Source organism: Budorcas taxicolor, chromosome 16 (genome assembly GCF_023091745.1).
Source record: "Budorcas taxicolor isolate Tak-1 chromosome 16, Takin1.1, whole genome shotgun sequence".
In the NCBI taxonomy this organism is placed as follows: domain Eukaryota; kingdom Metazoa; phylum Chordata; class Mammalia; order Artiodactyla; family Bovidae; genus Budorcas; species Budorcas taxicolor.
This window is the reverse complement of record NC_068925.1, coordinates 53,030,267-53,047,812: the sequence shown is the minus strand read 5'-3', so window position 1 is coordinate 53,047,812 and position 17,546 is coordinate 53,030,267. Positions and strand designations below refer to the sequence as shown.

The 17,546-nt window shown below is 46.8% G+C and overlaps 1 protein-coding gene across 1 annotated transcript in view; it reads left to right on the top strand.

The window, feature by feature from the left end:
- The window catches only part of FHAD1 (forkhead associated phosphopeptide binding domain 1), a 154,960-nt gene that overhangs the window by 42,212 nt on the left and 95,202 nt on the right, over positions 1–17,546 (top strand). Inside the window, exons 3-4 of the mRNA XM_052654095.1 lie at positions 2,569–2,839; positions 17,012–17,121. Coding sequence (XP_052510055.1) covers positions 2,569–2,839; positions 17,012–17,121 — 381 coding nt within the window. The remainder of the gene's footprint in view (positions 1–2,568; positions 2,840–17,011; positions 17,122–17,546) is intronic.

Here is a 17,546-nt window from a genome sequence, read left to right as displayed (position 1 = left end):
GAGAGGATGGATGGAGAAGTCAGCACAGGCAGGAGCAGGGCATCTCAGCTTCTGAAAGGAGAGAAAAGAAGAGAGCTTAGGTAGAGACAGAGGTGTCCACAGTGGAGAGAAATTTTAATCTACATATAAGGTAGCAGAGTTCTGGAACACCACCAAGTCCATTCCTGAAACAGGCTTCAGTAGGGCCTAGAGGCTGGCTGTTAGTCGCTCAGCCTTGTCCAGCTCTGTGACCCCATGGACTGTAACTTGCCACCCTCCTCTGTCCGTGCAGTTCTCCAGGGAAGTGGGTAGTCATTCCCTTCTCCAGGGTATCTTCCCGACCCAGTGATGGAGCCCGAATCTTCCACACTGCAGACAGTCTTACCTTCTGAGCCACCAAGGAAGCCCAGGGCCAGTGTCATTATAAATGCTGGAGCAGGGACTTCCTGGTGGTCCAGTGCTTAAGAGTTCACCTTGCAATGCAGGAGACTGGGGTTTGATCCCTGGTCAGGGAATTAAGATTCCACATGCTGTGGGGCACTAAGCCTGAGTGCCACACCTGGAGAGCCCACACGCCACAACTAGAGGGTCCACTCGCAACAGCAACAAAAGATCCGGCATGACGCAACTAAGGCGCGATGCAGCCCCCCCAAAAAGTGCTGGGCCAGGTGTCCCCAGACAATTGGAGTTTAATTTCCTCAAACACTGCTCTCACTGACTCCAAAAAAAGCCTTTGGAGGAATTCACCGGATTCTTGACTTGGCTGGGAAAAGCTGTAGCTAAAAGACTGGTTTGGGAGCCCAAGCGAGTGGAGAAACTTCCTCTTGAACACGGTCCAGCTGGAGTTCTAGGAAGTTCTGTCTGCCAGTGCTCCTATTTCGGAAGCCTTCTGTCCTGTTTCTCATTATGTGTCCCTGTCTGGGGAAAGAGACACGTGACCCCACACAGGCGGCGAACCTTTAAACTTAGCTTCTTACTTGAAAAGTGTGTTGCTTTTTCTTCCAGAAGTCTAGGGGGAGGGGTGGGGATGGGTGATAAGAAGGGAGAGAGAAACCAAGAGGGAAAGAGCTCATCAGACCCCAATCCGACCACCCCCTCCACCATCACCTGAGCTTGATCGGTTCCTTAACCCAGCAGTCCCCCAATCTTTTGGTCACCAGGGACCAGTTCCATAGAAGACAATTTTACCACGGATCAGGGGGCAGGGGGGTGGGCTGGGGCATGGTTTTGGGATGACTGAAGTGCGTTACATTTATTGTGCACTTTATTTCTACTATTATTACATCAGCCCCACCTCAGATCATCAGGCATTAGATCCCGGAGGCTGGGGACCCCTGCCTTAACCCCTCCCAGCCTCATTTGTAATCCGGGCATAAAGAGATCTCCTCCCCCTATTGTGAGGAAGATGAGTAAAGTACAATAAGTGGTAGCACTCATGACGTCATGTCTTAACCACTAGGCAAGGGGAGAAACCGCCATGACAGCATCAAGCCAAGACAAAGCCAGGTGTCAGCACCTCTCTCAGCATTTGCTTCTCCCAGTTTAGATAGATCTTGATGTGCTCTCTGTTGAAAGTAGCTACAAACATCTGCTGGGGTCCCTCGATAGATATTTATGGAGTATCTGCCAAGAATAGGGTGGGTGTTGAGGATCACAAGCTAATGAGCCAGCTCTTGGCTTTGGGGGACGGATGTAGTAGGAATGCCAGAAAGACACACAGTGTGGATGGATAGAAAGAGGCCGCGGGGTCCTGGAGAGCTGGGCTTGAATCTCGGAGATTTGTCAATTCATTCTTTCAACCGGTACTTTTTAAAACAATATTTATTAATGGTGACACTGGGTCTTCATTGCTGTCCGCGGGCTTTCTCTAGTTATGGTGTGGGGGGCTGCTCTCTAGTTGCCTTGTGTGGGCTTATCGCAGTGGCTTCTCTTGTTGCAGGGCATGGACTCTAGACACACAGGCTTCGTTAGTTGTGGTTCGAGAGCTCTAGAGCATGGGCTCAGTAGTTGTGGAGCACGGACTTAGTTGCCCTGCAGCATGTGGGATCTTCCCGGACCAGGGATTGAACCTGTGTACCCTGCATTGGCAAGCAGATTCTTAACGGCTAGGCCACTAGGGAAGTCCTCAACCGATATTTGAGGGCTTGCTCTGTACGCACCAAGGGTTTATTCTAGGTGCTAAGAATACAGTGCTGAGCAAGATGGACAAAACGCTCTTATGTCTTAGAGATGGCATTCTACCAACTCAGCCACTCACTACCAAATCTACGATCTTGGGAAGGTCACTAAGTCTTACTCAGCCTCAGGCTCATCACAGAGTGTTAGGTGTATTAAATGAGGTAATGGATGCAAATCTCTTGGTAGGGTGCTTGGCATGAAGGCTGCACCCAACAAATGGTGGTGCAGTGATGTGCCATGTGACCCATGTGGGGATCACCATCCCAGATTTGGGGAGAGTCTGGGAAGGCTTCCTGGAGGAAGTGACTTATATGATGAAACCTAGGACAGCAATCACGTCGCTGGGACAGAAGGGTGGAGACCACCCCAGCTGCTTGTAACCTCCCCTGACCCTCTTGTCTGCCCCTGCAGGTCTCCTTCCCATGGGCGATGGGCCCAGCACCCTGGCCCCGGCCACAGCCATCTCGGGCCACACAGCAGCCGAACCAGTCACCCTCGCCACCGCAGGTCCCCTTCCACCTGGGCGTCCGGCCGGTGCCAGTGCAGAGGAGCTGGTCCCAGGGCTTCCCCAGGCCCACCGTGGTCCCGCCTGCCTCTCAGAAGCGGCCCATGAGTGCCAGCGGGAAGATGTTCTCCTTTATGGTGGACGGCTCTGCCCACGGGGTTCCCATCATCAAACAAGGTACTCAGGGGCGCTTCCGTGGAGGCTTCGGGGATGGGCTCATGGACAGGAGGATGGGGCTCAGTTTTTGCTTATTTTCTCCAGTTCTAAAGTGGAACGTTATCAATTGTGAAAAAACAATTGGGATAAACAGAAAACAGTGAAAGATCTCATCCTTACCATCTGGACTGCCCCCTATTGACTTTTTGATACAAATCCCTTCAGATTTTGTGCCCATCCACCCATATCAGTCAGTACCTCTGCAATGAATGTGTGTGTGCGCGTGTGTGTGTGTACATATACATGAATATATATGAATGTGTATCAGAATCTATATTTGTATACTTTGACAGAAATATGAGTAACTGAAATCTCTCCTGCCTTTGGAGGTTTTAAATATTTTATTACCATTTTGCAACTTAGAGGAGACAGAGACTTATGGAGAAAATTACTTCTCTAGAGGTGATACATTCAATCTAATCTCACCTGATGCTTTTCAGTGAAATTTAAGGCTGGTTATCTCGAGGACTGTCACTCACAGCCTGGTCACTTTGGGGGCAGAAAGCCATCAGGGATTCGTTTCCCCCTCCTCCGCCCCAGAAGGCTTCATGGTATTTGGGGAGGAGACTTCCTGTCTGTCACCGTCCCCTCAGCCTCATCAGCCTCGCTGGCAGAGTAGCTAGGTCGACTTAGTCCCTGGCATGATTCCCAGATTTCTTCTGTGGCCGCTGTCAAGAAGGTCCCATTCTCTGTCCCCTGGGTCCCACCCCAGACCCCTCTGAGTCCCCAGATCTCTCACTGGCTCCACACCCTCCCTTGGTCTCCCTCAGGACTACTCACCTAGTCACCTCACTCAGCCATTCAAGTAATAGTTATTAGGCTACTCTGAAGATAGTGAGTTATCTCAATTGATTGTTCACAGTCGGTTACAGGTCAGTTCAGTTCAGCTGCTCAGTTGTGTCCAACTCTTTGTGACCCCATGGACTGCAGCACGCCAGGCCATCACCAACTCCCAGAGCTTGCTCAGACTCACATGCATCAAGTCAGTGATGCCATCCAACCATCTCATCCCCTGTCGTCCCTTTCTCCTCCTGCCTTCAATCTTTCCCAGCATCAGGGTCTTTTCCAATAAGCCAGTTCTTCACATCAGGTGGCCATAAGTACTGAAGTTTCAGCTTCAGCATCAGTCCTTCCAATATATATTCAGGATTGATTTCCTTTAGTATGGACTGGTTTGTTCTCCTTGCTGTGCAAGGGACTCTCAAGAGTCTTCTCGAACACCATAGTTCAAAAGCATCAATTCTTTAGCACTCAGCTTTCTTTATAGTCCAACTCTCACATCCATACATGACTGCTGGAAAAAACATAGCTTTGACTATATGCACTTTTGCTGGCAAAGTAATGTCTCTACTTTTTAATATGCTGTCTAGGTTGGTCATAGCTTTTCTTCCAAGGAGCAAGCGTTTTTTTTTTTTTTTTAATTTTTTTATTTTATTTTATTTTTTTTGAGCAAGCGTATTTTAATTTCATGGCTGAAGTCACCATCTGCAGTGATTTTGGAGCCCAAGACAATAATGTCTTTCAATGTTTCCATTGTTTCCCAAATGGAAACATTAGGACCAGATGCCATGATCTTAGTTTTTTGAATGTTGAGTTTTAAGCCAACCTTTTCACTCTCCTCTTTCCCTTTCATCAAGAGGCTCTTTAGTTCTTCTTCACTTTCTGCCATAAGGGTGGTGTCATCTGCGTATTTGAGGTTATTGGTTATTGATGTTTCTCTTGGCAATCTTGATTCCAGCTGGTGCTTCATCAAGCCCGGTATTTCGCATGATGTACTCTGCATATAGGGCTTCCTTTGTGGCTCAGCTTGTAAAGAATCTGCCTGCAAAGTGGGAGACTTGGGTTTGATCCCTGGTTTGGAAGATCCTGGTTGCGAACTATACAAAAAAGATCTTCACAACCCAGATAATCACGATGGTGTGATCACTCACCTAGAGCCAGACATTCTGGAATGCAAAGCCAAGTGGGCCTCAGGAAGCATCACTACAAACAAAGCTAGTGGAGGTGTTGGAATTCCAGTTGAGCTATTTCAAATCCTAAAAGATGATGCTATGAAAGTGCAGCACTCAACATGCCAGCAAATTTGGAAAACTCAGCAGTGGCCACAGGCCTAGAAAAAGTCAGTTTTCACTCCAATCCCAAAGAAAGGCAATGCCAAAGAATGCTTGAACTACCACACAATTGCACTCATCTCACACACTAGCAAAGTAATGCTCAAAATTCTCCAAGCCAGGCTTCAACAGTACATGAACCAAGAACTTCCAGATGTTCAAGCTGGATTTAGAAAAGGCAGAGGAACCGGAAATCAAATTTTCAACATCGTTTTATCATCGAAAAAGCAAAAGAGTTCCAGAAACACTTCTGCTTTATTGACTATGCCAAAGCCTTTGACTGTGTGGATCACAACAAACTGTGGAAAATTCTTCAAGAGATGGAAATACCAGACCACCTGACCCGCCTCCTGAGAAATCTGAATGCAGGTAAAGAAAGCAACAGAACTGGACATGAACAGCAGACTGGCTCCAAATAGGAAAAGGAGTACGTCAAGGCTGTATATTGTCACCCTGCTTATTTAACTTATATGCAGAGTACATCATGAGAAACGCTGGACTGGAGGAAGCACAACTTGGAATCAAGATTGCCGGGAGAAATATTAATAACCTCAGATATGCAGATGGCAACACCCTTATGGCAGAAAGCGAAGAAGAACTAAAGAGCCTCTTGATGAAAATAAAAAAGGAGTGAAAAAGTTGGCTTAAAACTCAACATTCAGAAAACGAAGATCATGGCATCTGGCCCCATCACTTCGTGGCAAATAGATGGCAGAACAATGGAAACAATGGAACAGTGACAAACTTTATTTTTTGGGGCTCCAGAATCACTGCTGATGATGACTGCAGCCGTGAAATTAAAAGACACTTGCTCCTTGGAAGAAAAGTTATGACCAACCTAGACAGCATATTCAAAAGCAGAGATGTTACTTTGCCAATAAAGGTCCATCTAGTCAAAGGTATAGTTTTTCCAGTAGTCATGTATGGATGTGAGAGTTGGACCATAAAGAAAGTTGAGTGCCAAAGAATTGATGCTTTTGAACTATGTTGTTGGAGAAGACTCTTGAGAGTCCCTTGGACAGCAAGGAGATCCAACCAGTCCATCCTAAAGGAAATCAATCCTAAATATACATTGGAAGGACTGATGCTGAAGCTGAAACTCCAATACTTTGGCCATCTGATGCAAAGAACTGACTCATTTGAAAAGATCCTGATGCTGAAGAAGATTGAAGTTACGGTAAGAGGATGACAGAGGATGAGATGGTTGGATGGCATCACTGACTCAATGAACGTGTGTTTGAGTAAACTCCAGGAGTTGGTGATGGACAGGGAGGCCTGGCATGCTGCAGTCCATGGGGTCGCAAAGAGTCAGACATGACTGAGAGACTGAACTGAACTGAACTGAACTGGGAAGATCCCCTGGAGAAGGGAAAGCTACCCACTCCAGTACTCTGGCCTAGAGAATTCCATGGACTGTATAATCTATGGGGTCACAAAGAGTCAGACACAACTGAGCGACTTTCACTTTCACTCTGCATATAAGTTAAATAAGCAGGGTGACAATATACAGCCTTGACGTACTCCTTTCCCAATATAGAACCTGTCCATTGTTCCATGTCCGTTCGTAACTGCTACTTCTTGACCTGCGTACAGATTTCTCAAGAGGCAGGTCAAGTGGTCTGGTATTCCCATCTCTTGAAGAATTTTCCACAGTTTGTTGTGATCCACACAGTCAAAGGCTTTGGCATAGTCAATAAAGCAGAAGTAGATGTGTTTCTGGAACTATTGCTTTTTTGATGATAAAACGATGTTGAAAATTTGATCTCCGGTTCCTCTGCCTTTTCTAAATCCAGCTTGAACATCTGGAAGTTCTTGGTTCATGTACTGTTGAAGCCTGGCTTGGAGAATTTTGAGCATTACTTTGCTAGTGTGTGAGATGAGTGCAATTGTGTGGTAGTTCAAGCATTCTTTGGCATTGCCTTTCTTTGGGATTGGAATGAAAACTGACTTTTTCCAGGCCTGTGGCCACCGCTGAGTTTTCCAAATTTGCTGGCATGTTGAGTGCCGCACTTTCACAGCATCATCTTTTAGGATTTGAAATAGCTCAACTGGAATTCCAACACCTCCACTAGCTTTGTTTGTAGTGATGCTTCCTAAGGCCCACTTGACTTCACTTTCCAGGATGTCTGGCTCTAGTCCAGTGATCACACTATCATGGTTATCTGGGTCATAAAGATCTTTTTTGTATAGTTTTTCTGTATGTTCTTGCCACCTCTTCTTAATGTCTTCTGCTTCTGTTAGATCCATACTATTTCTGTCCTTTACTGTGCCCATCTTTGCATGAAATGTTCCAGAACTCAAATAGTTATTATTCTGAAACATACAAACTAAGGAGCATATGAGACCTATCTCTACAGTTTACATCATCATCCTCTAAGGAACGCTCACTTATCTACCACCCAAGTTAAGAAATTACTCAGGCAGTTCTCCCTAACATTTTAATGTGAAAATTTTCAAACATACAGCAAAGTAAAAAGAATTTTAAAGAGAACAGCTCCCCTCCTAATTCTACTATTAACATATTTCTGTATTCTTTGTTACATTTCTGTCTATCCATCCTTCTATTCATTTATTGCATGCTCAGTCACTAAGTTGTGTCTGACACTTTGCGTCTCCATGGACGGTAGCCCACCAGGCTCCTCTGTCCTTGGGATTTCCCAGGCAAGAATACTGGAGTGGGTTGCCATTTCCTTCTCCAGGGTATCTTCCCATCCCAGGGTTTGAACTTGGATCTTCTGCATTGCCAGCAGATTCTTTACCACTGAACCACCAGGGAAGCCTTATTCATTCGTTAATCCATCTTATTTTCTGATGCATTTCAAAATAAATTGCACACATCTGTAGTCCTCCTCCTAAATATTTTAGCATATATACCATTAACTAGAATTCAGTGTTTTTTGTCTCTTTCACGTGAGATTAACATGCAATGTGTATTTGTTATCATGACCGCAAAAGAAATTCTCCCCAGAATTTGCAGCCTAAAGCAAGAAACAAGCATGTTATCATATACAGTTTCTATGGGTCAGGAATCTGGGAACAGCTTAGCAGGTCAGCCATGGCTCAGGTCCCTTGTAAGGCTGCATCATCTGAAGGCCTGACTAGGGCTGGAGGATCCACTTCTAAGATAGCATGCTCACATAGCTGTGAGCAGGAGGCCTCACTTCCTCACTATGGGGATCTCCCCAGAGAGCGGCTCCAGTGTTCTCATGAACATCAGTCTGCAGCTGGCTCCTCCTGAGCAAGTGATCCAGGAGAGCAACATCTCTTATGACTAAGCCTCAGTAGTCACTCCCTGACGTTGCTGCAGTGTCCTATTGATTACACAGGGCCTCCCTCTCCAGGATGGGAGAAGGCTGCACACGGGCTGAAGACCAGGAGGCAAGAATTATCGGCTCTCTTCTTCAAGGCTGGCTACTGCAGTCTGCCCTCTGGTCCTCAGTGATTCACCCTCCTCCGACCCTCTCCTGCGCCCCTCCCCCAAATCTCACCTCATTACAGCATCAGCTCAAATTCCAGAATCTCATCTAAATCAAGTCCAGGCACAGATGAGGCTCATGGGTGTAGTTCCTTAAGTTCAGTTCATCAAGTACTATTTCAGAAATCTGAAGACCGATGAACAAAGTGTCTGTCCCTCACATAACCCAACATACAATGGTGGGACAGACACAGCATAACTGCTACATACCCCCCTCTAATTAAAAAGGGAAAAAGATAAGAAACACACAGGCATCAGTGGCCCAAAGCAGTTCTGAAATCCAGCTGGGAAAATCTTAGCAGTTCCTTGATGGGGCCTCAGTCCAGCTCTTGCCCAGAAACGACATTCCAGTGCTCTTGGTTCTACCCTCCCTTCTCTAAGTTCTGCCCTATGAATTGTCCTGCCTTTCCCATCGAAGGTATCACATGGTTGCAGCTGCAACCAGTGTCTGCTTCCTGCCTGCAGAAGCTTGTGGGTCCAGAAGCTTCTTTTAGTTTTGTGAGTCTCTGTCGGTCTCCGTTGCCAGCTCTTCTTATGTGGGTTCATCCTATTAGGTGAAACCCATGTTGTTGTTCAGTCACTCAGTTGTGTTCAACTCTTTGCGACCCCATGGACTGCAGCATGTCAGGCTTCCCTGCCCTTTACCATCTCCTGGAGCTTGCTCAAACTCATGTCCATTGAGTTGGTGATGCCATCCAACCATCTCATCCTTTGTAGTCCCCTTCTCCTCCTGCCTTCAATCTTTTCCAGCATCAGGGTCTTTTCCAATGAGTTGGCTCTTCCCATCAGGTGGCCAATGTATTGGAGCTTCAGCATCAGTTCTTCCAGTGAAAATTCAGGGTTGATTTCCTTTAGCATTTACTGGCTTAATCTCTTTGCAGTCCAAGGGACTCTCAAGAGTCTTCTCCAACACCACAGTTCAGAAGCATCAGTTCTTCAGTGGTCAGCCTTCTTTATGGTCCAACTCTCACATCCATATGTGACTACTGGAAAAACCATAGCTTTGACTACACGGAGCTTTGTCAGTGAAGTAATGTCTCTGCTTTTTGATACATTATCTAGGTTTGTCATGGCTTTTCTTCCAAGGAGCAAGTGTCTTTTAATTTCATGGCTGCAGTCACCATCTGCAGTGATTTTGGAGCCCAAGAAAATAAAGTCTGTCACTGTTTCCATTGGTTCCCCATCTATTTGCCGTGAAGTGATGGAACCAGATGCCACAATCTTCATTTTTTGAATGTTGAGTTTTAAGCCAACTTTTTCACTCTGCTCTTTCACCTTCATCAAGTGTCTCTTTAGTTCCTCTTTGCTTTCTGCCATTAGGGAGGTGTCATCTGCATATCTGAGGTTATTGATATTTCTCCCGGCAATCTTGATTCCAGCTTGTGCTTCATCCAGCCCTGCATTTCGCATGATGTACTCTGCATATAAGTTAAAAAAGCAGGTTGACAATGGGCAAAACCCATGCTCACAGGTTTTTTTTGACACAAGCCCTTCCACCTTGGGCTTCTGCCAACACTGCCCAAGCTTCTTAGAAACCCAGTGCCTAGACCAAACATCTCTGGGACACTGCCCTGAGTCTGTGTTCTTAACACAGGATTTTTACAGTCACTTCAGTTTCTTCTTTAGATTGTGTTTCCTTGAGAGCGCCCTTGAGTTGATCTTTGCCCAGAGTCTGTTTCTTACGTGTCATTTGCCACCTGCACAGGCAGGGAACTTTCAAGCCCAGAGCATTGAGTCCTGATTGAATAGCCCTTTCTTTAACTGTCTCTACCCGTCACATGGACTTCCTAGGTGGCACTAGTGGTAAAGAAACCGTCTGCCAATGCAAGTAGTGCAAGAGACACGGGTTCAATCCCTGGGTCAGGAAGATCCCTTGGAGTAGGAATGCAACCCCCTCCAGTATTTCTTGCCTGGAAAATTCCATGGACAGAGGAGTCTGGAGAGCTACACTCCATGGGGCCGCAAAGAGGCATGACTGACCAAGCACCCCTTCACATTTCACTGTAAATAAATAGTAAGAAGTAACCGGGTGCTCCTTCCACAACTCTTGCCTGGAGCTCTCTTTAGCTTGGTCAGTCAGCTCATCAGGAACATTTTCTCTTCCCACATGATGACAGGCAATGTGCTATTAAAACTTCTGCCACCACCTAACAAGGAACCCTTGACCCCAGTAACATTTTCCTCCCTTTCCTGGAAACGTCCCCTCACTGCCTCCTCAGAGGCCTTTGAGCTCCTACTAACAAACCTTCTAACAGGCCTTCTCTAAGACTCTCAGCAAAAGTCCTCCAGCTTCTGGCCACTGTTCCGCCCCAAACCACTCCACCGTTCAGGGGTTTTGTTAAATTTCACACCAATCCTGCTGCCAAAAGTCGGTATTCACTACTCATTGCAGCTGACACGTTACTCCAGGGTGTGAGGGTCTAAAACAACAGTAAGGAGTGTCCCTGATGGCTCAGTGGTGAAGAATCATCCTGCTAAAGGAGGAGACACAGTTCTATCCGTGGTCTGGAAAGATCCCTCATGCCACAGAACAACTAAGCTCGTGCATCCCAACTACTGAGCCTGTGCTCTAGAGCCCACAAGCCGAAACCACTGAAGCCCCAAAGCCCTAGAGCCCGTGCTCTGCAACAGGAGAAGCCACTGCAGTGAGAAGCCCACACTAAGCAGTAAGCCCCACTCCCTGCAACTAGAGAAAGCCGGAGCACAGCAGTCAAGACCCAGCACAGCAGTCAAGACCCAGCACAGCCAAATAAATGTATTTAAAACAACAGGAAGCATGAAACTCCAGTGCTTTGGCCACCTCATGCGAAGAGCTGACTCATTGGAAAAGACCCTGATGCTGGGAGGGATTGGGGGCAGGAGGAGAAGGGGACAACAGAGGATGAGATGGCTGGACGGCATCACAGACTCGATGCACATGAGTCTGAGTGAACTCCGGAAGTTGGTGATGGACAGGGAGGCCTGGCGTGCTGCGGTTCATGGGGTTGCAAAGAGTCGGACACGACTGAGCAACTGAACTGAACTGAAGCATTTATTATCTCACAGTTTCTCTGAGTCAGGAATTGGGGACTGGCTGAGCTGGGTGACTTGGGCTTGGGGTTTCTCATGAGGTTGCTATCATGGTCTCAGCTAGGGCTGTGATCATCAGGAGGCCCTCCTGGGGCTGAAGGGCCCATCTCTGTGATGGTTCCCTCCACGGCTTTTAGTAGGAGGCCTCAGTTCTTCACCAGGTGGACCTGTCCATAGGCTGCTGAGTGTCCTTGTGACACAGCTGCTGACTCCTCCAGACAAGTGGTCTTGGACAGTAAGGCAGAAGCCACAATGTCTTTTATGACCTAGTCTCAGGCCAACATAGGTCTGTAGAGTCCAAGTTATGGTTTGTACACCTTGACTATGTACAGATGTGAGAGCTGGACCATAAAGAAGGCTGAACGCCAAAGAATTGATGCTTTTGAACTGTGGTGCTGGAGAAGACTAGAGAGTCCCTTGGACAGCAAGGAGATCATACCAGTCAATCCTAAAGGAAATCAACCCTGAATATTCATTGGAAGGGCTGATGTTGGAAAAGACTGAGAACAAGAAGAGAAGGGGGCGACAGAGGATGAGATGGTTGGTTGGCATCATTGATTCAATGAACATGAGATTGAACAAACTCCAGGAGATAGTGATGGACAGGGAAGCCTGGCATGCTGCAGTCTATGGGGTCACAAAGAGTCAGACAAAACTGATCAACTAAACAACTGTAATCAGTGGATTTTGCCATCAGTTTTTCCAATGCCATGTTGAAAATGGGGCTTCTCTAAGGGATGTACACTCCCCTGGAGAAGTGAAGGATGAATCCTATGGCTTAGAGGCCTGCACATCTTCCTGGGGCTCTATCCCCTCAGCCTCCCAGCCATATCTCATCTGTTTCCATACATTCACCCTGGCTTCCCTGACACTCCATCCTCTGAGAAGGGCTTTCAACTTCCTGTGTGATGGAGAGCTCCTTCCTGTCTGGGCCTCTCTACTCCACTCTTTGGAGCACTCTATGCTCCAGTCCTCCAGCTTGGCTCTTGATAAAAAACATCTACTTTTGAGGGCTCTGAAAAAAAACCCGTCCCCTCTTAATGAAGCTGGGGTTTTCAACTAAAGTTGGTTTACTGTTAGACTGTTGCCTTGCTATAGATTTGAACAATCCTATTTGAAAACCCAAGGCCAAGGCCTTATATATCGTAGGCCAGGTCAGGGTTTCTCCATCTCGGCACAGTGACATTTGGGACAGATAACTCCTTGTTGTAGGATCTGTCCTGTTCATTTTAGAACATTTAGCAGCTCCCTGGCTCCTTCCCACTTGATACCAGCAGCAACCCCACCCCCCCGACCCTCCGACTGTGGTACTCAGAATGTCTCCAGTCTTTGCCAGAAGTCAAAACATCATTGTGCCTGGAGGCTGAATCACCCCATTCTAAGTTAATAGTCATCCTTCCTTTCCCACAAGGCAATAAAACCTCAGCTCCAAAACCACCAAATCTAATGGCAAGAGCTCATGGGAGGTGGAGAAGAATTACTGGGAACAGAAAATACATTAGGTGAATTTTTTTAAATAGCATCCAACTTATATATAATTTTTCTCCCAATAATGGAATCCTGTGAACCTAACATTGGTAACCTGCCTTTCAAAATTCAATAATACATCATAAACTGTCTTCCCACTTCAGTAAATTTACTGCATAGAGGTTAGGAGAGGTTGGGCTCAGAATCCAACAAACCTGGGCTCATACCCACATACCAGCTGTGTGTCCTTGAGTAGGTGACTTGGCATCTCTGTACTGCAGATCACTCACTTATCAAATGGAAACAGGAATGTTGTTGTTGTTCAGTCACTAAGTTGTGTCTGACTCTTTGCTACCCCATGGACGGTATCAAGCCACGCTTCCGTGTCCTTCACCAGAGATGGAAATAGTAATGCTTATCTCACCAGGTTGTCATGAAGACAGAATCAGATCCTGCCTGTTAGCACAAGCACTGTACCTGATGCATACTGAACACTCAATAAATGTTGAAATATTTAAAAAGTTAAATGATTATCTACCCATGATTGTCATTTAACTTTTATTTACAACTTACCATATGTAGCAACGTCTTAAAGACACAGTTAACATATGTAACTTTATTCTGTATTTTCCACGTCTGCTATAGATGTGTTATACTTTCATAATTGAAAAAAAAGTTTTTAAAGAAAGAAATGACAAAAAAATAAGACACAGTTAAGGTGCACACTTGCTGCCCCTTTGTAGACTGATGATTATTGGATGAACACCAGGACAGGCAGGCTTCCCCTGTGGCTCAGCTGGTAAAGAATCTGCCTGCGATGAGGGAGACCTGGGTTCAGTCCCTGAGTTGGGAAGATCCCCTGGAGAAGGGAAAGGCTACCCGCTCCAGTATTCTGGCCTGGAGAATGCCATGAACATATAATCCATGGAGTAGCAAAGAGCCAGACACAACAGAGAGACTTTCACACACACACACCAGGACAAGCAGTGGGTTGTTAAAATACTGAAGTAACTCCCCTGCTATTTGGCAAATAGGTCCGCTGGAAACTTCTTAAAGTGCCCCTGTTGCTACCTCTGCCATCCCACCCAATCCCCCAGCCCTCCTGGCCCTCCCTGGGGGTTCTCCTCACTAGGATCTCCAAGGGATCAAGCAGGCAAGAGAGTCTGTTTTGAACTGAGTTAAACCGGTTTGGTCAGACGTGGCCTTTAGGTCCTTTTTGATAATATTAATAGGAACAAGGGAAACAGGAAGAGCTACAAAGATAGCTCAGTCCCACAGTTGTGTACGACTCTGTGACCCCATGGACTGTAGCCCGCCAGGCCTCTCTGTCCATAGAATTTTCCAGACAAGAATATTGAGTGGGTTGCCATTTCCTGCTCCAGTGCTGATAAATAATAGTAGCCTGTAAAGACGTTTGGGGTGGGTGAGGGGAAGCTGCCCCAGCATCTCACAGCCTGGGTTTAAGGAAAGCGAGTCTCAGAGCACGTTCTGCCCCCACGAAGACTTTCAGTAAACACACCTTCTGCAGCAAAGGGATCCCGTCGTTCAGCCTGTTCTATAGGTTTGATGATGTCCCCCTCCGACCATCACCTCACAGGGTCTCAGAGCATCTTGAGTTACCCCTAAAGACAGCAGCAGACGCCAGAGCTTTAAGCCGAGACTGGACACTCGCCCCATTAGGGTCAGGCTCCAGGGCCTGCCCCGGGGCACAGCTTAGGCAGTCCCTTCCTCCATTGAACCCCTGGGAGCTGGTTTCTAGCATTCAGCATGCCAAGTAACAGGCCACACTGTTACCAGTAAGAACCCATTTCTGACCTTCGGGAGGCACAACTGCCTCTGGTCTATGGCCTGTCTAATGCAGTGCTGCCTGGCCACACCAGGACTGAGAACCGCAGATTCGGGATCTGAGAGCCTCTAGCCTGCAAGTTAAACGACCCGCATGCATATAGCACCAAGCACACTATGCTGAATATTTAGAAACTAAGGTGCATGCCTGTGACAATCCTTGATGCATGACAGGGCCCAGAAGTTGGCTGCACATTGTAGTCAAACCTGTACCAGGAGAGGATTTTTTTTTTTAATAGGCTGCGTCCACTGGAGGTTCTAGGATCCACAGACATGTTTAAAAGCTTGGTAGGGTGGGAATCATTGACTCTGAAGTGCATAAATAAAAAATGCAGAAGCCAAATGAATAAATGATGGAATAAATGGCCACAAACGCGCCGGTGCATGCTTCATTCATCATTCATGTTAACACCCATTAAAGTTTCACTGACTTTGAAAACAATTGGATCAGTTTCTCACCTCACAAGAAGATAAGAATGCGCAGTGACTGCCCAGAAACCAGAGTCAGTTGAAAATTTAAAATACACTGCTGGAGCCAAGTGATCTCACAAGCAGAATTATGGAAATCTTTACAAAAGTTTCTACACCAAAAAAAAAGACAAATTATTCAGTCTTGGTGTGAATTGTGTCTGATGTGATTCAGAGTGAGATTCCCAAACATAATGCCACATCCCCCAAAAGTCATGTAAACAGCCCTTGTAATAATGGGATTAATAAGCAAACAATCAGGAAAGCTTGTATGTTTATCAAGTGGGTTCCAGTTAATACATTGGGTAGGGCTGTACAGTGGAGCACAATGCTATCATTAAAAAGAACCAGGGGACTTCCCTGGTGGTCCAGTGGTTAGGAACCTGCCTCCCAGTGCAGCGGATGGGGGTTTGATCCCTGATCTGGGAACTAAGCTCCCTCGTGGCGAGGGGCAGCTAAGCCTGCACACCACAACTAGAGAGCCCCCGTGCTCTGGAGCCCACCCGCCACAACTGGAGAGAAGCCCGCTCACTCACATGTAAGACCCAACACAGAAAAAGATAAATATTTTTTAAAAGAACCAAGTACAGCTACAAATGCTGATTTTTTTTTAATATTGTTAGGTGAAAAGTAAGCTGGAGAAAAATCTCTGTTATGTAAATCCATTTTTGTTTCTGTTTGTTGGCTGTGAGATCTTAGTTCCCCAGCCAGGGATTGAACCCGAGCCCTTGGCAGGGAAAGCAGAGTCCTAACCACTGGACAGCCAGGGAATTCCCCCATTTTCGTTTTTTGTTAAAGATATGACTAGGGCCTTCCCTAGTGGTCCAGTGTTAAGAGTTCACCTTCCAGTACAGGGGGTACCGGTTTGATCCTTGGTAGGGGAATTAAGATCCCATATGCCTCATGGCCAAAAAAACTGAAGCACAGAGCAGAAGCAATATTGTAATGAGCTCAATAAAGACTTAAAAAGGAAAACAGGTCAGCCTCAAAAAAAAATCTTAAATAAAATAAAAGATGGGACTGCAGTTTAAGAATAGCTGGACTTCCCTGGTGGCGCAATAGATAAGAATCTGCCTTCCAGTGCAGGGGACACAGGTTCAGTCCCTGGTCTGCGAAGATTCCACTTGCCATGGAGCCCTAAGCCCATGCGCCAGAACTGCTGATCCCACGTGCTGCAGCTGCTGAGCCTGTGCTCCCTAGAGCCCGTGCTCTGCAACAGGAGAAGCCACTGCAGTGAGCAGTACATGCACCACAGCTAGAGAGCAGCTCCCACTCACTGCAGTAGAGAAAAGCCCAACAGATAAATTTAAAAATACGCCGAGGGCCAGGTTTGGCTGTAGGGCCACAGTTTGCCCACCCATTCTCTACATCATTATTCTATTTACTCTCCAAAGAGCCCTTTATAATAGAGACTGTTAGTGTCCCTACATTATGTATTCAGCTGAGGGAGATTAAACGACACGCACAGGTCCTCAGCTCTTACGCGGCATAGAAATAAGTCTGGAAAGGGCTGCATCAAAGTGCATCCGCACAGCTAACCCGGGGGAAGAGGAAGAGACGGCTCTTCCCCTTACCAACATTCCTGTTGGTGATGTCATTGCATGAGTTTCATGAATGTGAAGGTTAATCTAAAGATATCCCCTAAGATTTTGGGGAAACTTACCATCTCCTCTGCATTCTCTGTCGCCTGTGTGTTAGTGTGGACCAACGCCGCGGACCTATCAGACCAACCAGTGGCTGAGGAAATTCCCGGGGCAGGATCCGCCAGAGAGATGTTTGTGGATCATGACTTGGCCCAGCAGGAGAAGGTGAGGGATCTCGGGGAGGACAGAGCTGCAGTGGCGAGAGGGACCCACGGAGGGACTGCCACTGCCTCTTGCTCTTTGTGACTCTAGAAGTACCTTTTTTTTTTTTTCTACTTTCAAGAAATCACCTCTTGCTCCCAAGACATTCAGCCAAAAGTTTGGTTACTGCTTATTTTATCCCGAATAGCATCTACCGCTGCAAGGCGATGGCGCCCCACTCCAGTACTCTTGCCTGGAAAATCCCATGGACAGAGGAGCCTGGTGGGCTGCGGCCCATGGGGTCACGAAGGGTCGGACACGACTGAGCGACTTCGCTTTTCACTTTTCACTTTCCTGCATTGGAGAAGGAAATGACAACCCACTCCAGTGTTCTTGCCTGGAGAATCCCAGGGACGGGGGAGCCTGGTGGGCTGCCGTCTATGGGGTCA